At 38.6% G+C, this 15,682-nt stretch overlaps 1 protein-coding gene across 5 annotated transcripts in view; it reads right to left on the reverse strand.

Annotated features, from left to right (window-relative positions):
• LOC311070230 (signal-induced proliferation-associated 1-like protein 2) overlaps positions 1-15,682 on the reverse strand; it is a 134,693-nt gene that overhangs the window by 66,894 nt on the left and 52,117 nt on the right. For all 5 annotated transcript variants that reach the window (XM_084093983.1, XM_084093982.1, XM_084093981.1 and 2 more), the window contains exons 2-4: positions 11,536-13,299; positions 6,011-6,144; positions 3,850-4,038 (exon numbers count right to left, since the gene is read on the reverse strand). In XM_084093983.1, coding sequence (XP_083950109.1) covers positions 3,850-4,038; positions 6,011-6,144; positions 11,536-12,925 — 1,713 coding nt within the window. In that variant the 5' untranslated portion in view covers positions 12,926-13,299. The remainder of the gene's footprint in view (positions 1-3,849; positions 4,039-6,010; positions 6,145-11,535; positions 13,300-15,682) is intronic.

Here is a 15,682-nt window from a genome sequence, read left to right on the forward strand (position 1 = left end):
TCTGCTAAGCCGCCGCTAATTCTGTCGTCCTGTGAGAAGACATACACACACAAGCGTAAGAGAAGAAAAGAGCAGGACACGGAATGAAAGAGTTCACTTCTCATTATCTGTCACCATCAAGTGAGCAGTGAACCTTTCCCGCAGCAGCCCAAGGTAACGCGATGCGGTTTGCTAGCCGTGTGGGAGGCAGACTGGAGGCAGGCTGGGGGTCTTTAGCACATTATGTGACATAGGTGTTGTTTTTCACACATACGTCCCCAGAGGCGAAGACCACCATTCATCTCCAAACCAGATCTTCAGCAGCCAGCTGAACATGCATGTGCAACAGTCAAATACACAAGCCAAATACAGTCTTTCCTTAAACGCGATCTATTATGCCCTGTTTCAAAGTCTTTATTTTGTTTTTGGGGTCAAAACACATTATTTCCCCCATATTCTCCACTGTTGCGGCTCCTCTCTTCCCAGTCTGTCAGTAACGCTCTGTTTAGTTCCTGTCTCTAAGAAGCCCCTCCTTCTGAAAGCACACTGTGCTCTGATTGGTCGGCTGGAGCAGTGTGTTGTGATTGGTTGAGCGCTTCGAGCGTGAGTGTGTTTGGGAAATGTCCCGCCGCTTACCATAACCGCCAGTTTAACACACTACTAACTAACTCAACCAGGCCCCGCCCCTTTATTCTGCGCATTCATTATTTAAATGAGGATTATTGTGACGTGTTCGTTCCCTGAAGAAACTCAAGACTACAATGGAGGCGTTTCAGGGCGAGTTCAGAAACACTGACACTGATATAGAGAAGAACTCAGAGCTTTTTCATGATCAAACAGCAACATTACACACTAAAGAAAAGTTTTTTAAAAGTGAAGCATGTCATTTTAGAGGCATAAACAGCAGCAAACGAAATTGCAAAATAACTACATACCGTTTCTGAAGGAAATTTGAGTGGTATGTGCCAAACCAAAACTTGATGACTGAATTATAAACATAGTAAGCATGAACGCCCGTACAAATAACACACTCCGAATCTGAGGCCCACATTATGCTGTTCCAACTGGTAGCAATTCAGCGCACGCTATCCAGATCTCCCTGCTCGAGTTGAGACAACTCCCAGAATCCTTATGAGAGGTCGTGTGCCAAACGGCGTTAAACGGTTGTTAAGTGCTTCGCCGAGTAACTTCGACTAACTAAGAGGGAAAACTACACTAAAACACAAGCCTTCTGGGACAAACCCGTATTTGCTCCTGCAGAGAAACATGAAACTGTAATCAATAAAGTGCTATTGCATCCAGCAATGGAATGGTTTTTTATCTTTCTTTTGTCAATTTTTGTCACTTATGTAAGAAAAAACATCCTGGGATTTTTCCGACAGCTTCAAGCAACAAGATTCATAGCCCGTGTCAATGGGAATCCACAGTTTGACGTTCATATGATTGGCCATTTGGCCAGAGGAGAACTGACTGGTTCCTCACAAGGGTTCTTCTCCATTCTGTCATCAAAATTATTGATATTGTATGAAAACTGAACTGAGCTGGACGATGACATCATTTTTTGCAGAACTGCTTTATAGATTAAATTAATAATTTAATAGTTGATGATCTTTACAACTGAATCAACACTGAACTGAACAACAGCCGAAATGCATAATTTTCATGTTTATCTCTGTAAAGCTGCTTTGAAACGATCTGTACTGTATAAAGCGCTTTAGAAATAAACATAACTTGACTTGATATGAGAGGGAGCTATTAAGATATATAGTATTTCCCTAATATCTACACGTCACACTGTTCAATAGTTTGAGGTTGGTACGATTTTCTGTTTTTGTTTAATGTTATGTTCAACAAGGCTGCATTTATTTGATAAAAATACAGTAAAAACAGCAACATTGTGAAATATATATTTTTTTGTTGGCTCTTTGACAAATTGCTATTGTTTCTCTTTTGTAAGTCGCTTTGGATAAGCGTCAGCTAAGTATATACAGTGCTATGCATAAGTTTAGACACCCATGCTAAAGTTGACTAAAAAGAGGAATAAAAAATCATCTTTTGGAAATTGAACTTAATGCCTTAATTAAAAAAATTAGGAAAAATCCAGCCTTTAAGGACACCAATTTTCTTTGTGAATGAATAATGTATCGTAAATAAATAAATGTTCTTCCTTAAAATACAGGGTGCATAAGTCTGGACACCCCTATGTTAAATTCCCATAGAGGCAGGCAGATTTTTATTTTTAAAGGCCAGTTACTTCATGGATCCAGGATACTATGCATCCTGATAAAGTTCCCTTGGCCTTTGGAATTAAAATAGCCCCACATCATCACATAGCCTTCACCATACCTAGAGATTGGCATGGTTTTATTTCAGTTAGCCTAATAGCTGGTTTGATTTGCATTGAGAGATGATCTTATGGAAAGTACCCCATGCCAATCTCTAGGTATGGTGAAGGCTATGTGATGATGTGGGGCTATTTTAATTCCAAAGGCCAAGGGAACTTTATCAGGATGCATAGTATCCTGGATCCATGAAGTAACTGTCTTACTTTTTCTTTTTCTTACTCTTTACTGACCCCAAACTTTGAAATGGTAGTATATAATATACAGAATTGCCAGGCAAAAAGAAATGACTGTGCTTTTCCACTCATATCACACTCGGTCTATATTTAGCACTCGAGAGAACTTCAATAATCACTTCTCTCTAAAGACGATAATGAAACATTATTGAGAGGGTGGGATTGAAACGTCTCTATCTATGAAATAAAATGTAATTTTGGCTGTATTCGTCCGTCCTCATTCACATTTCCACTCCAAGTTGGGAAATCAATGGGCGACTGGAGCTGTTATTGATCGAACTATAGCATGATATTGGCTGATTTTCTCCCTCAGAATCAAGACGACCATCTGAATCCATGTTGGCAGACGCTTCATGGGAAAAACAGCTCTACCTATGGTGCTTTCGAGACCCAGTGCATGTTGATTTTTAGTCATATAACCATGCACTATTTGCATTAACACTTTCAGAAACTAGTGTTACACATATAACTCACATTTGTGAGAAACAACACATTCTTAAGGCATCTTTACACCGCCAAGTTAAGGCTGCTCTGTGACTGCACAAAATGCGGTGTAAAGATACAATGCTGCATTAAAACCAGACTTAATTATGGCTGTTGTGGTAAAAATCACAATAGAATAAGCAAAAAATCACATGTAAAAATGTTAAACATTCAGTCACCATATTGATTGACCACTACAATGAATGTTGCTTATTGCTATAAAACAAAAGCAAAAGCAATATAATAAAAGACACTATGCATTAGGGCTACACAATTAATCTAAATAAAACCAAAATTATCATATTATGAGAATCAAATCACAGAGGCTGCATTTTAATTATATAAATATATGTTCCCTACCTGTGGTTTTCTGTCTAAATACAGGTTTGATGGTTTAGTGTTTGAAGAAATTAATGCATAATTTTTTTTAAAACACTATTTGTTCATTGAAATATTACAATACTATGTCTTATTTTGTAAGTGTAATTATAAATGTAATTACATAAATTAATTACAGCTGTAATTACATGCAGGTATTTTTAAAATATAAGTACAATGTAAAAACATGTATGTGTTTAAACATGTAAGTTCCATTGTATCAAATTATTAATTTCAATGTTAGTATATAGTAGTTAAAACCACTTAATATAAAGTGGTACTTTTTAAAAAAAAAAATTTTTTTTATTGCATATGCTTTTTCTGAGAAAAATTGCTTAAAGATTTTTCCCCCAAAATCATGCAGCCCTACTCTGCATATCTGAATATCGTTTACATAACATGAGATTTCAGCATTCTAGACGAGTCCTCACCCCCTGCTCGTCCAGCTTGAGGAGCTGCTCGGGGACTTTGGGGGAGTTGAGGGCCAGTCGAAGGCACTGGATGTTCAGCTCGGGCACCACGTACTCCAGCACCTCCTTCAGTGGGAGACCGCGGGCCGTCCCGTGCCTCGCCGTGGACGGCACAGCGTCCTCCAGAATCGCCCCACGCAAGGTGGTCAACTGAGGAGGGCCAGAGAAGGACAAGAGCTGTTAGTGTCTAATCTAATCATTACACATGCATTAAACAGCAAGGACATCTTCCTGCCTCAAACAATCAAAATCCTTATTATCCGATGGCTTAATATTGCCATACGAGTATGTGACCTCAAGTACTTATTCTTTTTCTTATAAACTAACAGGATTCTTTCAATTAAAAATATGTATTGATATATTGGGATATCAAGTTATTGTCAATGAAATCCTCCCCCTTGCAGGAGATTCGAGGGCGCGCTCTCGTCTGAAAGGAAGAAATTGAGTCTCAACCTTTTTATCTGCACTTATAGAGTAAAAGCCTTTTATGCTGAATTCTCTAGCATCTCTTTAAAGGGTCCTTCTGAGATTTTGAGTCATTTGAGCATCTATGGCATGTAGGAAATGACAAGAGGCTTCATAATTCAGATTAATTGTGAACGAGCGCCATTAGAATCTGAAGATCAAAGCCTAAGGTTTAATGCGGTGGAGAAAAAGGAATCTGCATGTGGGCATTTGTTGATATACTGTCCTCGAAAATTATAATAACAATAATAATAATAATAATAATAATAATTCACCCCATGAGAGAGAAAAAAAGGAAATTAATTAATTAATTAATTAATTAATTAATAAACACCAGTAATTAAACAAGTAAATAAGTACATAAATGAATAAATAAGAAAGCAAACAAACAAACAAACATAAAAATAAATAATTTCGAAAATTAAGTTCATGTGAGGACTATGGAAGCTTGTTTCCGCCACAGAATAAAACATTTTAAAAAATAATTGCGACTTTTTATCTCGCAATTCTGACTTTATTTCTCAGAATTGCGAGATATAAAGTCAGAATTGCGTGAAATAAAGTCAGAATTGCGTGAAATAAAGTCGCAGTTGTGTGTTATAAAGTCAGAATTGCGAGAAATAAAGTCAGAATTGCGTGAAATAAAGTCGCAATTGCGTGTTATAAAGTCAGAATTGCGTGTTATAAAGTCAGAATTGCGAGATATAAAGTCGCAATTGCGTCTTATAAAGTCAGAATTCTGACTTTTTTTCTCGCAATTGCGACTTTATATCACACAATTCTGACTTTATAACACATAATTGCGAGATATAAAGTCCAATTCTAAGGGGAAAAAAGTTGGACCTTTTTTTTTTTTTTTTTTACCTCAGAATAGTTTATATCTCACAATTCTGACTTTATAACACGCAATTGCGACTTTATATCATGCAATTCTGACTTTATATCTCCCAATTGCGTGATATAAAGTCGCAATTGCGAGAATTGCAACACAATTGCTCACAATTCTGACTTTATATCTCGCAATTCTGACTTTATAACACGGAATTCTGACTTTATATCTCACAATTCTGACTTTATAACACGCAATTCTGACTTTATATCTCGCAATTCTGAGAAATAAAGTCAGAATTGCGAGATGTAAACTCGCAATTGTGAGATAAAAAGTCGCAATTATCTTTTAAAATGTTTTATTCTGTGGCGGAAACAAGCTTCCATAGAGGACCATTAAAATTCCTGCATTATAAAATTATTTTGATGACAATTTCATGATTCTATCACTAATAAAATTATTAGCAATTGATATCGTAGGGATTTTTATAAATGTTGCCAATGCAAACCAAGAAATTTTCAAGCTTGTAAGTATGAAAGAGGGAGAGTTTTACCTTTTAATATTAATTAAATGCATCCTTCATTTCAGCAGGTAAAACTAATTAATTATTTAAATGTTTATGTGGAGCTATTATTTCCAGTGCGACACTATTAGTCCTTCTAAAACTACTAAAAATGGTATTGCAATTAAGGTCATCAAACCATTAATTTTTAATTACACATGATATGCTCATTCATTAATCCAATTAAAATCAAAACTAATTATCAATAGTTATTTATATCAATATTTGCTGAGAGATTCATGTCCATTTGTCAAGCGCTGGTGTACCTGACTCGTCCTGAAGGTGACCCGATAGTTATACTGCGATGCCTCTTTGTCTTTCCCATCATCCAGCTTTTCTCTCCGCACGCTGATGGCCACCGGGCCCAAGTTCTCATCCACCCCGAAGTAGTTCTGGTGCTCTGGGGGTTAATGACAGGAACGAGAGCAAGGTATGAGGTCAGGTTCAAGAAGGACAGATAACACTTTCCGGGAACACCCTATAAAGCGAGTGAGAGACCCTGAGTGAACCGGACAGTAAGAGCTGTTTAAACTCTTCACAGCCTTTCTGGTGCTGGTCATGCTGAGGAGACACTGCACACACACACGGGAAACTCCACTGAGAACTGCCTACAGACCTTCTTATCTTAGGATTCTTGCATTGTGACATTATTTAAAAAAATAAAATAAAGCAAGCAAGTTTATTTTAGGACCATTATGATTTTTGCATTTTGACATACATCGTGACATTATTTTCGTGACAATTAAGATCATCTGTCTCAAATAAATAATTAAATAGAATTTTACTATAGGATTTTTTGCATTGTGACACTGGATGGATGCATGGATGGAAGGACAAAACGACAAAAAAATGGATGGATGGATGAATGGAACAACAAAGCGATGAATAGATGGATGGAATGACAAAACAATGGATGGATGGATAGACGGAACAGAAAAATGATGGATGGATGGAAGGACAAAAGGATGAAATGAAAAAAGAATGGATGGATGGATGGATGGATGATGGATGGACAAAACGATGGATGAATGGAATGACAAAAACATGGATGATGGATGGATGGACAAAAGGATGAAACGAAAAAAGAATGGATGGATGGATGGATGGATGGATGGATGGATGGATGATGGATGGACAAAATGATGGATGAATGGAATGACAAAAACATGGATGGATGAATGGATAGATGGATGGATGGATGGATGGATGGATGGATAGATAGATGGATAGACGGAAAGGAAAAATGATGGATGGATGGAAGGACAAAAGGATGAAACAAAAAAAGAATAGATGGATGGATGATGGATGAATGGACAAAGGGATGAAATGAAAAAAGAATGGATGGATGATGGATGGATGATGGATGGATGGATGATGGATGGACAAAATGATGGATGACTGGGATGGATGGATGGATGGATGGATGGATGGATAGATAGATAGACGGAAAGGAAAAATGATGGATGGATGGAAGGACAAAAGGATGAAACAAAAAAGAATGGATGGATGGATGATGGATGAATGGACAAAAGGATGAAACGAAAAAAGAATGGATGGATGGATGGATGGATGGATGGATGGATGATGGATGGATGATGGATGGATGGATGGATGGACAAAATGATGGATGACTGGGATGGATGGATGGATGGATGGATGGATGGATGGATAGATAGACGGAAAGGAAAAATGATGGATGGATGGAAGGACAAAAGGATGAAACAAAAAAGAATGGATGGATGATGGATGGATGAATGGACAAAAGGATGAAACAAAAAAGAATGGATGGATGATGGATGGATGAATGGACAAAAGGATGAAACAAAAAAGAATGGATGGATGGATGGATGGATAGATAGATACTCTTGATTTTGGAGTAAAAATAAAATAAAATAATGGCAAATGTGGATTATTTTAATATGGTGCTATAATGGAGAAAAATGTCCTAGTTATCTGTCACGTCTACATGGCAATGATGTCGTCTGGTCCAGGGAGCATCTCCATAGATTTTCACAGAGTCCCGCAGACACATCAGTGTCATATGTGATCCATAATCTCTGATTTCACTGGACCACAGGAGTCCGTCAGAGATTAACAAATAAAACCCACCACAGACGAGGCTTAACCTCTTTCTTTTTGATATCCTTTTCAGTAAGCCTCTTTGTAGACAAACATGCATTTGGACACAATGTTGAAAACTTGAGGCCAAAATTATGCAATATAGCAGGCAATGTGTACTAAAGCATGCCAAAGCGGGAAAACATTAGGATAATGCGTATTGTTGCAAAACACACACACAAAAAAAATATGGGACAACAAAGAAATTAGCAACAGCTCAAGTAGTGTGTGGGATCCTGCTGATGGCACAACACGAAAAACAAATACAACCTTATTCAAAGTTACGATAGCAGAAGCGAACTGCATGATGGGAGAGATCTGGAAATGTTCAACAACAGCCCTTAATCCAACTCAAATCCAGAGGTGAACGACAACAAACACCCTCACCAGTGACACGTCATTCATCCACTTGAACACACTCGTGAGGGTAAAGCTGCAGTGAAGAGCAAAACACTGCTGAATTCTTCTCTAAAATACACTTTAACAGAACGATAAAAAGATATCAGCTTGCCCATCACCAACAGGGGGCCATGATGCTTAACAAGATGAAGTATTAATAACATTCATGCATTAATGCAACCGTAGAGTAAACCTTCAGTAGGCATGTCACATCTTGCCTCCTCTCCGATCACGCAGATCTTGGTCACGAAGAGAGAGGAAGTTAATGGAATCAATGCTACTCCCTGGGTGATAAAAGCATCATGGAAAGTAAGGTGTGAAAGGGATAGTGGCTCTTTGGAGAGACATGTTGACAGGTCTGTCCTTCTCAGGTCCTGTAGAGACGCTGATGGGGTGATGAGCAGCTATAAAGGTCAAATGGACTCTGACTGTTAGTTTGAAGTCGGGAAAGTCAGAGAGTCAAAATAAAATCAGTATCTGTCTCACATAATGCATTCCACTTAATTCAATTTCAAGCCATGCATTAAAGTTATGCATTCAATTTAAAGTTATGTATTACATTTAATGCAATTTAAAGTTATGCATTCTATTTAATGCAATTTAAAGCCATGCATTAAGTAAGGGATAATGTATAGTGAGGCGGTTGTTATAGCGAATAACAACCCCGACAGGCTGAACTGGAATCAGTTCAACTTGAATCAGCCTGAAGGGGTTGTATTCACTATAACAACCGCCTCGCTATACATTATCCCGCTTATTACATGGCTACCTACAAAATAAATCAATAATTTGACACAAAATATTGATTTAAAAAGGAGTTTATTGATTTAAAAATGATTGTATTGCTTCCACTAAAGAAAATAGTCCGTTCCGTGTCCATAGCAACGCTCTGTTTTTCATGGCAACGGTGTGTTATACTTCGCAGCGGTCTGTTATCAAGAAATAACAGACCACATTCTACATTGGAATTCAACCAAGCCATGTAATAAAGTTATGCATTCAATTTAAAGTTATGCATTCTATTTCATGCTATTTAAATTTATGCATTCTATTTAATGCAATTTAAAGCCATGCATTAAAGTTATGCATTCAATTTAAAGTTATGCATTTATTTAATGCAATTTAAAGTTATGCATTACATTTAATTCAATTTAAAGTTATCAATTCAATTTGATTTAATGTTAGGCTGTGCATTCAAGTCATGCATTTCTTTTTAATTCAATTTAATAGTTATGCATTCAATTTAATTTAACGTCAAGCGTTTAAGTTATGCATTCAATTTAATTCAGTTTGAATTTATCCATTCAATTGAATTCAATGTAAAGTTATGCATTCAAGTTATGCATTCATTTTAATTCAATTTGAAGTTACGCATTTAAATAAAATCAACATGAAATGGGATGTTTGAGTGGATGAGAACCTTGAGAGGAAACCAAATGTATTTTCTTTCTTGACAAATGTGTTATTATTTGCTATTAATGCCTTTATCTTCGTTGTATTAATCAGCATTAAATTACTGTTAACCATTAGCAATATATTAGTAAATCTGCATTACCTGCAAGTTACAGTATAAGAATAACTAAATAAATTGATTAGGCTATTAGTATTATTAATGAAGAGCCCATACATCCAAAAAAGTTGTTTGAATAGGGTCCATTTGGATTTCATTTCGAGTTTAAACTCCCTCCCTGTTTAAACGGCACTTAAAATATATAGTTAAATGCACAAGACTAATCAGTGTCTTAAATATATCCCTGTACAAATGGCGGCAGCTCCGCTACACAGAGGAAATTGAGCTCTTCTGCTTGAAAGGTCTTTGGCGACATGGCAAGGCAGATGATTATCCATTTCCCAATAGAACGAGCTTGCTAACATGATTTATTGTCATTTGAGCTGAGCTGTAATTCGCTCATTCGCTACGGCTGGAAAGCCCGTGAACGTGCAGGACACAATCGCAGCTTTCACCCACAGGCTGCAGCTCATTATTCAGCGTAGTCAAAGGAAAGAAACGAATTTCTGCATGGCAAGAGGTGGAGCAGCTGTTTTCCAGAGCTTAGGAATGGGTAACACAATCCTGTCAGGCCTATGCAGATGTGCAGACATGCAAAAAAAGCAGTCTGACAGCCGCTGACACCTTCTCAGTCAAACACCAATGACATTGTGCAGGATAAGTCGAAGTATCGTTTGCTCGTTCCATTCCCAGACACGCTGAGGTGTTTTAATGAAGAGCGGTGGGACTGCGGTGTGAGGAAAGGGTCCCGTCTCACCTCTTGCCATCACGGCTCCTCGGAGGGGAACAGCTGCACCTCACCCTGTCTATTCTCACATGACAAATCACAGGCCAAAGACAGGCGAACATTCTCACACCTCAATCCATGCCACAAGCGTTTCTCCTTTCAGAATGTGTAATAAACATCAGGATTACAAAAAACTTGCTATTGTATCGGTCCCTAAATCACCAGAACAGCATCCAAAAGGAGAAAATATTAACACTGCAAAAAAAATGGATTTTAAGTTTGTAACAAGTATTTTGTACTCATTTTCGAGTTAAAGCTAAAGTTCACCCAAAGAAATGGAAATTATTTACTCACTCTCAGGTGGATCACAATAGAAGATATTTTGATGAAAAGTAAGTTCCAAACAGCATTGAAACACACTGACTTTCATTGTATAGAAAAGTTGGTCATACAGGTTTCGAATGATATGATGGTGAGTTAATGAGGTAATTCTCCTTAAAATATCTAAAAACTCTTTAAATGTACTTGAAAGGCAACACTGAAGGAGATAGACTTGTTTTCATAGATGTGTCAATAATATGAATGCATTTTATTTTTATTTTTTCTGTGTATTTTATTTAGATTTTTTAACTTGTATATAAACGTGAATTTAGCCAAAATGCACCTCAATTCAAGAGAAAATCTATGAAAACTCTTATTATTATTCAGTGTTGCCTTTCAAGTGAATCTATATCATTTAAATTTTAAGTTTTTTTTTGCAGTATAGCTTACTCATCTTTTTTGGGCACTTTAGTTTAGAGTTTTTACTTGGGTTGTGTAATTTAGTATAATTAATAAAAAATAAAATAAAAACACCAACACCTTTATGACATCCACTAAAGAGGAAAGATGTTTCAGAAGCAAAGTAAGATCACAAACAATAAAAACTTTGTTTCTTTTGGAATAACATGAACTGATGAATATTCTAAATACAACATGGAATGAAAGATTTCATGGTGCAAACCCCATTTTTCATGCAAAAAAATAACAAGGCTTACCTCTCCCATAGAAAAATTTGTGGTAATAATACGCTCCCAGGTCGATGTGCTCGATGATGTACCGCTTGACCTTTTCACGGTGGATTGCCTGGCTTTCCCGTGGCACCTCCAGTACAGACACACCAGCATTGGTACAGTGGGAGCTCAAGGACGACTCGAAAGAGCAGTTTTCTCCTCCAGCACTGTAGTTGGTGTTAGTGGCCCTGGAGAGAGAGATCCTCCTCTCCCCCTCTCCACCAACCTCATTGCGAAAATGTGGGCAATTGAGCACCAATCCATTGCTTTTCCCATCCCCCTCATCCGCATCCAGGTTCTCCTTGGGATTGAGGTCTTCCCGACTTCCCAGTGGCGATTCGAACATGGATGCAGGTCCAGTATTATTCCCACCCAGCTGTCCACCTCCTGGGATTTGGTACTGCGAGGCAGCAGAAGCTCCGGTTGTGGTGTTTTTCCTCTGGTTGAGGCTGATTCGGTTTGCCACCGCTTCACTGATGTTAAAGAGGACGCTCTGGACGTCATAGTGAGCAAAGCATTTCTGAAAACTGAGCGGCCGGCGGTCGTCCTGCTCGGTGGAGAGCCGTAAGCCATCGTTCTCGCTCTTAATAGTCCTCAACTTCCTGAACAGCGAAGTCTCGGATGACTCCGACTTCAGACGATGCATGAAAGACTTCTCTCTTTCTCGGCTGTAGAGAAGTGAGCTGTCCACGTAGTCGTAGCCTGAGATTCGGACGATCTCACCGCGGGCTATTTGAGCGGCGGTCTGCAAGCTTGGGGAGAGGGTTGTGTCGTAGCGAAGGAGTTCTGGGAAACCGACAGGCGGGGCGCTGCGATGGTCCAAACTGTCAATCCGGTATCCTCGCAACATGGTGAAGAACCCTTCATTCCCGAGACCCTGGCGGTCAATAGAGGAAGTGCTGCCGTATTCCCGATGCAACGAGGCACCGGTGTTTGGGTTGACGGCGTTCTGGTCCAATATGTCCTCCGCATCAATGTCGCTGATGGTCACGTCACTATTACTCCGCTGGCGAATGGGATAAAGTCCCTTCAAAGGGGATCGACTTAGAAGGTCACTCAGGGAATACTTTGTATCCGAATACTCAGGCTCCATTGGTGCTTCGCCCAAATCCGTGACCTCCACACTTTGGTCTGGCTGCCCATTCTGAAAGGCCATGATGACGCTTTCGTAGTTGGGTCCGCCTCGGCTTTCCCAACCCTCCTTTTTCGGGGGCCAGTCCGTCACCCTGGCTCGCACCCCCATTTTAGGCATGGCGGGCGTCCCGTTCGTTTTACCACCCCCTTCCAGCTTGCCCTGAGTGTTGGTCGCTGGATGTCCCATACTCTCATTCAATGCTTTCAGCTTCCTGGTAAACAATTCCTCAGATGACTGCATGACGTTAGAGAAGCCCTCAAGCGATGGAAGGTTTGTTTTATCGTCGATACCCACGGCTCAAGCTCATATCCGTCTTGCAGCTGCTTGGGAAAGCGAGAACTCAAGTCCCCTTATCGGTTACATTGTCATAGGTCACCCATTTGAATCCCAGGGCCAGCTATCTCAACTAGCTCAAGAGTTGTCCTAGAGTCCACATGAAGGGGTTCCTTTCACTCCAAGTCCATTTCTCTTCAGGAGTGACCAGTTTGATGAAAGACAGGCAGCATTTGGGTGTCACGGACGGCTGGAGCTTCAAGGAGCAGAAGGGGTCAGCTGAAACAGCTTTCCTTTCACAGAGCTCAGCTAATTTAGGACGACAGCTGGAGGAGAGCGATCTGTTGGGAGCAAGGAGAAAAACAAAAGCACATTAAGGCATCTCACAGAGAACAGCAGAATACATTTATTCAGACACTCTTCCAAGACAGTGGGATGTCTTTCTCGAAACCTCCTTATGACCACAGAACAATGTAAGACTGTTAGATAAGTGGCAGGGTGTGTACCGCAAAACAGGCCTGATGACTCCTTCAACTAGGTCTTCTCACAAAGAGACTATTTACAAATATTAATGTCCATTTCTTTTTGCTTTTTTGCTTACTTGTATTGGCCAAGTAGGGGTTTAAATCAAGAGAACATTCAGTGGTTTTCAAACTGGATTATGCATTAGGCAAGGAGAACTCTTTATTTTCATGCCACATTTATCACTCCCACCGAGTACTGGAAGCCCCCAAATGCAATACATATATGTACTGTGTGTGTGTGTTCATGTTTTTCTATCCCGATAGGGACTTCAACCTGAATGCACACAGACTCATGGGGACTCGTGTCACAGTGGGGACCTAAATTGAGGTCCCCATGGGTAAACAAGCTTATAAATCATACAGAATGAGTTTTTTTGAAAATGTAAAAATGCAGAAAGTTTTCTGTGATGGGTAGGTTTAGGGGTAGGGTTAGTGTAAGGAGATAGAATATACAGTTTGTACAGTATAAAAACCATTAAGTCTATGGAGAGTCCCCACAAAGATAGTGAACCAGACAGTCTTAAAGGTTCCCAGTGGGGACTCCAGCATTTGAACTTATGCTAACATTTGTGGTTTGGGAAGGTGCCACTGATGACCTTAATGGGATTTTCATGTTCATGAATATTGTTCAAATGCCACATTCATGCATCCTGGTATAATGTGTTATACAGAATCATGTAACATGACCTGACATTGCTATCAGCACACAAAAAAATCTGCTAAATCCATTATATAGCTTGACCTACAACGTAAAATGCATGACCCTTTTTCCTGAACAGAACTACTAATTTTCATTCTATTTTCCCTAGGCTTAAAAAAAAATAAAAAAACAGGAACAGGAACAAGGGACAATACATCCCATCTTCACAGTGTTCACCTTCTCCCACGGTTCAGTTTCTGATGTACGGCACAACACCACTGAGAGGTTAACATAGAGGTTACAAATATACATTAAACAATATATAGGCCAGTGCTGCATGTTGTAATTTTAGCATTATGCAAAGGTTTAAAAGGCGTTTTGATCTGATGACCTGCAAGTGCAGGTTTGACCCAAATTCACAGTTGGTGTACATAAAATGCAACTAGGATTGAGAACACTGAATTTGGAAGGGAGATTGCTGCCCTAGTTGTAGTTTTTGGATAAAAGAGTGTCTTCAAATGGTTATTTTTATTACCATGAATTGATTGAAAAAAAAATACCTTGCATGTAGTATAATCAACTGAATAAATGCATAAATCACATTTGTCACATTTATTTGCCTGGAAAAGCCCAGAAATTAAGATAAATTCAAATAAATTACATGATTGAGGCAGAATAGATAAAAAAATATATATATATATAAATATATATATTGTTTGAACAAAAGCCTATCAGAGACCTACAGAAAACCATTTTGCAAATCCTTTAACTGGGTTTGTCTTTAAGAAAAATCATGGTATCACATAGTGCTTTGAAAAATTATGATGGTGATGAAATCATGCTAGTAAAAACACATTTTTGTAAGCAGACTCACATAAATGTAAAAGAAAACGTAACATTTGATATATTATAGCTATATAGAACAGCCAGCTTCATGACTGCATTGGTTAACTTGCATTGAGTTTTCCTACAGACTGTACTGTCCTTAACAACAATTCAAGAGAGCAGGATTTTGGATCCCAGTGCTGTAACCTAACTAACAGTTTTCACACTGAAATGCAGCAGCAGCAAAAGTGCTTCCTGAAATAACTTCATTAAATGAGACAGGCTTTTCTGAAAGGATGAGCAAGGACAAAACAGAGGGGCTCCGATTACGTAATCCCTTTTCACATCGACACAATCATTAAGATACACACACAGACACACAGCAGGGTCACTGTGGAAAAAACCCCATCCACAAAACACTCAAGGACTATTGAACTGTGCCTAAAAGTGTCTCCTTAAATGTAATGAGACTCAGAACAAGCTGCTGAATTCCAGCAGAAAGATCCTTCTCCAAAAGATCCTTACAAATCTATACATCTAAATCCAAATGATACCTTAAAGTACCAGTTCATCGGAGCAAACCAAAACCCTGGCAATCACTTCCAAAGGCTTTTTGTGAAGGCCTCAATGTTCTTATGTTCAAAGAAACCTAAAAATGAAGAAAAAAAAAAAAAAAATCACAAGCAATTTATCATACAAGATCTAATAATGCAATATTGCAAAGGCAAGATTCAA

Source organism: Abramis brama, assembly GCF_963993115.1.
Source record: "Abramis brama genome assembly, chromosome: 19".
Classification (NCBI taxonomy): Eukaryota; Metazoa; Chordata; class Actinopteri; order Cypriniformes; family Leuciscidae; genus Abramis; species Abramis brama.